Source organism: Alosa sapidissima, chromosome 14, assembly GCF_018492685.1.
Source record: "Alosa sapidissima isolate fAloSap1 chromosome 14, fAloSap1.pri, whole genome shotgun sequence".
NCBI lineage: Eukaryota > Metazoa > Chordata > Actinopteri > Clupeiformes > Clupeidae > Alosa > Alosa sapidissima.
The window spans coordinates 19,644,288-19,650,293 of NC_055970.1; the positions used below are offsets into that span (position 1 = coordinate 19,644,288).

Sequence of the window (6,006 nt, forward strand, 5' to 3'; positions counted from 1 at the left end):
GACTCACCCGCTCGCTTCTCAGTAGCCTAGATATTTGGCTTTTTTGCTCAGTAGATTATATTTAAGTTCTATACAGTTTATTTTAAAGTAGCTCCTGTCGGCGAAATTTTAAGTTCAATGGATTTTCAAAAGGAGTTCGGAAAACTCCATGCAGAAAATGAGGAGATGAAAAAAATGATGCTACAGCTCCTGATTTTACGGCAGGAGCAGAATCAGAACACGATTTGTACCGCATGTGTGAGTTCCCTCAAACATCTAAGAGCCGGTGTACAGTTTTATATAGCCTAAATTATAACTAAATCTAATATTCAATGTTCCCTGCACTTCATTTGGCATCTATGCTGAAAGGGTAAAGGTCAATGTTTGTTTTGATGATGGGCATCTATGAAGTGACTTTTCCAGGTCAAAGTTGAAAGGATACAGCTTTGGTCAAATCTGACTATCAGTCACACTTTTTGGGTTAGTGGTTACCATAGAGGTATTAGAACAAATTATGATATTGTTCATACAGCTACTTTGTAATGTTATTATAATATAATATCATTAATAATGTAATAATATAATGATGCCTTAGTTATTTACTAAATAGTGCACTATAGTGAAACAGTGAAGATTTCAAACGCAGCATGGCGGTTGGGCAGTTGTGTGTCAGAGGGTGTAGATGGTGGCCATGTTTGATGACATGTTGCCTCTTGCCTCTCTGCAGCCACATCTTCTGACCTTGCCCCACGATCCCACGTGTTGGGGCCCACCCCAGCCCTTGCATGCCAGTGCGGCACATGGCCAACGGAAGCTGCTAGCCCCCATACCCCCTGCATCCCCCCACCTCCAGCTGCAGCGGTCTGTGAGGTCTACGCTGAGAACCCTGAGCACTCAGCAGAAGGAGTGCCAGGCTCGCAAGGAACTCCTGCAGGAGGTCCTGGAACTCGCTGAGGAGATCAAACTTGCCAGTCTCAATGATGCCAAGGCCTCGGACCAGACAGGCTGCTCTGTGGGCAGCCTCAGTCCTGTGGATCGCAGGACCCCGCCGGCGCCCCGTACTCTGCCCTTCCTCAATTCGCCCATTGCCCCTGCTTTTCCCGCCCCCCCAAAGACAACCAGCCACAGACAGTTCCAGAGTAGACTACCCCGTCTCAAGAACACCATATCACTCAATGGGGTCACTGCTGTGACAGGTGAGTAGTCTCTCTTATACTCTCTCTGTCTCTCTCTCTCTCTCTCTCTTTCTCTCTCTCACACACACACACACACACACTCACACACAGAATATATTGACTCAGTCTTTATTAGCCTAATTAAATATCAGTGCAGATATCAATACAAATAACAAAGTTGTTTGCCAAGGCAAATGTAGACAGGATTTCAGACAAACATATTTGACCTTTGACCTCCCAGAGCAAAAGTCTGTTGAGTCTCTGGCAGGGAGGCAGGAAGAAACGAGGGAGCATAAGGAGGTGAAGAAGAGGAAAGTGACTGAGGCGAGGCATACAAGCAAGACCCAGCCGACCAAGAATCTGCCAGAGTTGGCCAAACTGCGCCCACTGTCCTGTCCTGAGCAGGCCCTCCTGCAGGCCTTTACGGTGCTCAGCGACGATGACTGGTGGGAGTATAGCTTAAATAGTCTAGGCTGATATATTAACAAATGAAAGGCTTTTTGCCAAGATAGGCTAAGCTATTACGCTATCCAGACAAATCGTAGGCTTTTAGCTAAGATAGATTAGACTATGTGATATTGATGTTAAAAGAACAGCATGCCTTTAGAGTAGATAGTCTAGGCTATGCTAACACATAGGATTTACATGGCAAGAGTTGGTAAGTAGCTGGAGATGGAATACTTGAACCAAGTCCATGTATTACCATGTTCCTCTGATGTGAGTGTGTTGTTGGTGCTGCTGCAGGGGGAAGAAGATCGAGGCCCTGATCTCCATCAGGTCTCTGGCTCAGCACCACGCCAACGTGCTGCTGCCCAGGCTGCATGATATTTGTCTGGCCGTCAATCAAGAGGTGAGAGGCTCTCTGCTGGAAAACATTCTGGAGCACATGTTGTATCTTTTGTCCTGTTTCAAACTAGGCAATATCTATTGAAATGCTTTAATGATGCTACCAAAGAAATGATGTTACCTTTGTCAGTATTCTATACATGTCAAGTCAAAGTGGTGCAAGCTGTCATTCTAATTCCCTCCTCCCAACCAGGTGAAGAACCTGCGCTCAGTGGTGTCCCATGCTGCCATGGTGACGCTGGCCCACCTGTTTGCTCACCTGGGGCATGACATGGATGCGGAGGCCGAGGGCGCAGCCCGGACACTGCTGCTGAAGGCTGGAGAGTCCAGCAGCTTCATGAAGGACATGGATCTGGCCCTGGGGTACATGGTGTATAACACCAACCCCATCCGCAGCATGAACGCTCTCATCAACGGAGGGCTCAGGTTAGGGGCAGAGAGAAAAAGAGAGCAGGGTTGTACTGGTTAATTGCTCTCTAGTGCTTCTCAACTTTCTCTGTGTTACCTGGCTATGTAGATGTCTGTATCAGTTGTTACTCACCTAGTTTGTCTGTTGTTTCTCTGTCTCAGCTGTTTCTCCTGGTTCTGTCTCCTTGTCTCCCCTGGATCTCTGGCTTATCCATTCTCTTGGTGTGACTCATTGGTTCTCTGCTTCTTCTTAGTCACAAACATACAGCCGTGAGGAAGAGCACTGCACGGCACCTGGAGAAAGTGACGGAGGTCATAGGGGCAGCTCGTCTCCTCTCCGGCAAAAACGACCTGACTGCCCGCTTCATCCATACTGCCAGCTGCCTGGCCCTTGACAACACACTGGAAGTCAGGTCGGGAGCCCTATTTTTTCTATGTTTCCTTATCATTTACTGATTGGCTTTGTATAAAAGTGTCAGTTAAAATCATAAAAGTAAATGTTTCTAAATTAGCCAATCAGCAACAGTTTCTGTTCTATTATGAGGTATCCAAAAGTCATCTCATGTCATACAGCAATACTGAATGTAATTATCTGTCAGTGCATGGCATTGAAATAGTGTGTTTACAGCTAAAATATAGTGAAGAATTTGTGATTTAATATTCACTTTCCAGTAGTGTCCACAAAAGTTATAGCCTGGCTGACACCGGACTGATTATCAAATCTCCATTGACTCATCTTTCCTGTAAACAAATGTTTTATATATAGTTGTTAACTCAATTCCAAAGTCTCTGAGAATCTGCTGAGTAAATTCAAACATAGATTTGGCAGGGTTCACCTAGGCTACATAAGTTAACATTACATACTATATGAGATATGAGATCTTTTAGGAGGGCCAGAGGCAATGACAAACATGCCATTTTTCCAATTATAAGTCAGTGTACCATCAAAATGATGTTAAAGCCATAATACTTATATGCTTATACATCATAAACTAATGAATCAGTGAATCAATGGGTGCTGATGTATTTTGTGTCTGAAACAGGAATCAGGCCCGTAACATTCTGTCTGTAGTGGCCTCCCATCCCGACCTCATCAAGATGGTGGAAAGGTTCGCCCCTCTGAGTGATCAAATCCGCATGAAGGACTTTATTAACAAATGCCAGAAAAGGTGGACTGGAAACATCACCGGACACCATAAACACTAAACACTTTTACTTTACATTTATTTATCAAAGTGACTAGCTATTCAGTATTGTTTAATCTGTGAACATACAGTGTAAATTGTCTTGGTAATGTGCTGTTTTTTCCCCCGCCAGACCTTTGCGTTGAAGTGGACATCAGAGCCAGGCCGAGACCGCACCCACAGGGTCACAGACACACACACAACACCACCATGTGTGACAAAACACACAGACACACACACACACACACACACAGACACACACACACAGGGCAGTGCTGTAGAGATACGCTAATGCACATCCTTTTCACACATAAAATAAAGAAACAAAAATGAAAAAATATGTTTGTCTGCACTGATTCAACTTTATAAAACTTTGAAACAATAAACAGTAATGAACACTCATTTTGATCAGCTGAAAATCAAGTGCAAAGAGGTCCAACCAAAATGTTTATTATTTTTAATAGCCGACATACTCGTGGTGACAAGAAAGCAAAGTCCTTGAAGTCATTGGTTAAGAAACAACCCAGGTTTGATGATGTTTTAGCATTATCAGTTGGAAACAATAAATTATTTACATTTTCTTGAAAAAGGATTACGGGAAACATAAGTTAGATTGCTTTCCCTCCTACTTTCCACACCAAATCTTATTACTCCATGTAAATGCCTTTATGAATTTTCAGGGGAATTTCACCTTTAGGAGGACGCTGCGGAACCTAACAACACTGCTGCCTTATGAATAAGCAGAAGCTTGCATTTTCTAAAGCCACCACCTGACGATCTTCTCTTATTCTCTTCCCCCTCCTCAGGTCCTGCTACTGTGATCGTGGCCGAGGTAGGGGTGAGAGCTATACCTATAAACTACTCTGGTCTTAACTCAGCGTTTTAAGTCCAACCTGATATATCTATAATCCATGTGCACCATCTAGGCTTAAGCCATCCTCTCACTAAGACTGGGCGCAAATCTCAGCAGCAGGCTTAAGGTCAAAATGTAAGCACTGTGTAGCAATCTGCCCCCCCCCCCCCCCCCCCCCCCTCCCTTACATGGTCAAGTGTCTCTAGCTAAAACAAGTGCTAGCTTGCTAACTACAAACAAGAGAATGATAGCAATGTAGTTTGCACTGTAAACAACTGTGAGAATTTAAAGGGGGGTATCATTCATGGATAACACCTTTTGTTAACAGCTTATTGTACTTTCCTAATCAGATATACTTTGAAACACTTTGAATAACATTAGGTAACTAGCCCAATATGTTTGTGTGCATAATAACGCTAAGCTAATGTTACATTAGATATATAATTGCCTTTCTTCCTGTCACTGCATTCCTAGCATCAACATGGTTGGTTGATTAACGTTATTTGGGATTGTATCCCTTATTCCATTAGGGTTTTATAGCGCTTTCAGTCATACTGTACATATCCGTTTACGTAGGTTAAGTAATTCACTAAGCATTTTAGACCTAAAAGTAGCACCTAAGTCTGGGACAGCTTAAAAGAAGTCGAGAGGACTAACTCACTATATAAGACCTATTCACAAACAGCTTTTTTGTGTCATTTCACGTATTGCGGCAACAGGAGCTTCGCGAGGGAACAATTTTGCATTGTAGGCATAAAAGGGATACTATAACGCCACCAACAACAACCACAACTACTCATTGTCAACATGTAAATTAAATGTAACGTTTCATTGTGAATCAAATTAAAATGTTCTCCTCTTTGCAAACGTAGGTATATGGTGACCGATTAATTTAATAATGTTGCAAAGATAGCCTAGCCTACTGCATCTATCCGTAGGTCTATTAGTCCATGAGCCACAGGGGGTCGTCACTACCACTTGGGGGCAAATTCTCACTATATTTTTCTGAAAGCTACATATCTCTGTAGTATAAAATGGTATGATAGCAAGTTGAATCTTGTAGCTTTGTGGCTATACAGGCCTTCAAAGTCGACCTCTGATTTGAAAAAAAAAAAAGGAAATTCCGCCGATTGGCTTTTTTTGTTAAAACACTCATAAGAGCCCAGAAAATAATCCAAATCTTATTACTGATGCACATGTGGTGTTTGATGTTGGCATACATATTTTGACTCATGATATTTTGCTCTTCATTTTGGTTGATAAAATTCAAGATTTATGTGCAAAAAAAAACTAGTGGTAAGATAAAAGGCTTTGTGAATACGGCCCCAGATATACACCAATTCTGCATGACAATATATTTGTATTAATGTATTTTGGCAAGTCAAATTTAAACTGCTACAACAAAATTCTCTGATATTCCATGACTTTGTCCCAAAAATGATAAAATCCCCTGGCTTTCCATCTCTGGAATAGACTTTCTAAAATTCCATGATATTCCAGAAATTCCATGACCCGTGGGAACCCTGCAACAATAAATAAAAACATACTGTTTCAAGTGTAG

General features: G+C 42.4%; 1 protein-coding gene across 1 annotated transcript; it reads left to right on the top strand.

Moving 5' to 3' along the window:
- LOC121682117 (TOG array regulator of axonemal microtubules protein 1-like) lies at nt 1-3,919 on the top strand. Its single transcript, XM_042062140.1, has 8 exons — nt 1-237; nt 707-1,175; nt 1,396-1,600; nt 1,899-2,004; nt 2,194-2,426; nt 2,663-2,821; nt 3,452-3,577; nt 3,726-3,919. Exons 1-8 carry the CDS (start codon nt 118-120, stop codon nt 3,736-3,738), a joined length of 1,431 nt encoding a protein of 476 aa, XP_041918074.1. The 5' UTR covers nt 1-117; the 3' UTR covers nt 3,739-3,919.
- Nucleotides 3,920-6,006: the final 2,087 nt, after the last annotated feature.

Bases quoted from the DNA above. Each gene is read 5' to 3' on its own strand.
- LOC121682117 (XM_042062140.1), top strand. From the start codon at position 118: ATGGATTTTCAAAAGGAGTTCGGAAAACTCCATGCAGAAAATGAGGAG. The intron at 1,176-1,395 runs GTGAGTAGTCTC...TTGACCTCCCAG, and splicing joins TGGGGTCACTGCTGTGACAG to AGCAAAAGTCTGTTGAGTCT. The intron at 1,601-1,898 runs GTGGGAGTATAG...GTGCTGCTGCAG, and splicing joins GTGCTCAGCGACGATGACTG to GGGGAAGAAGATCGAGGCCC.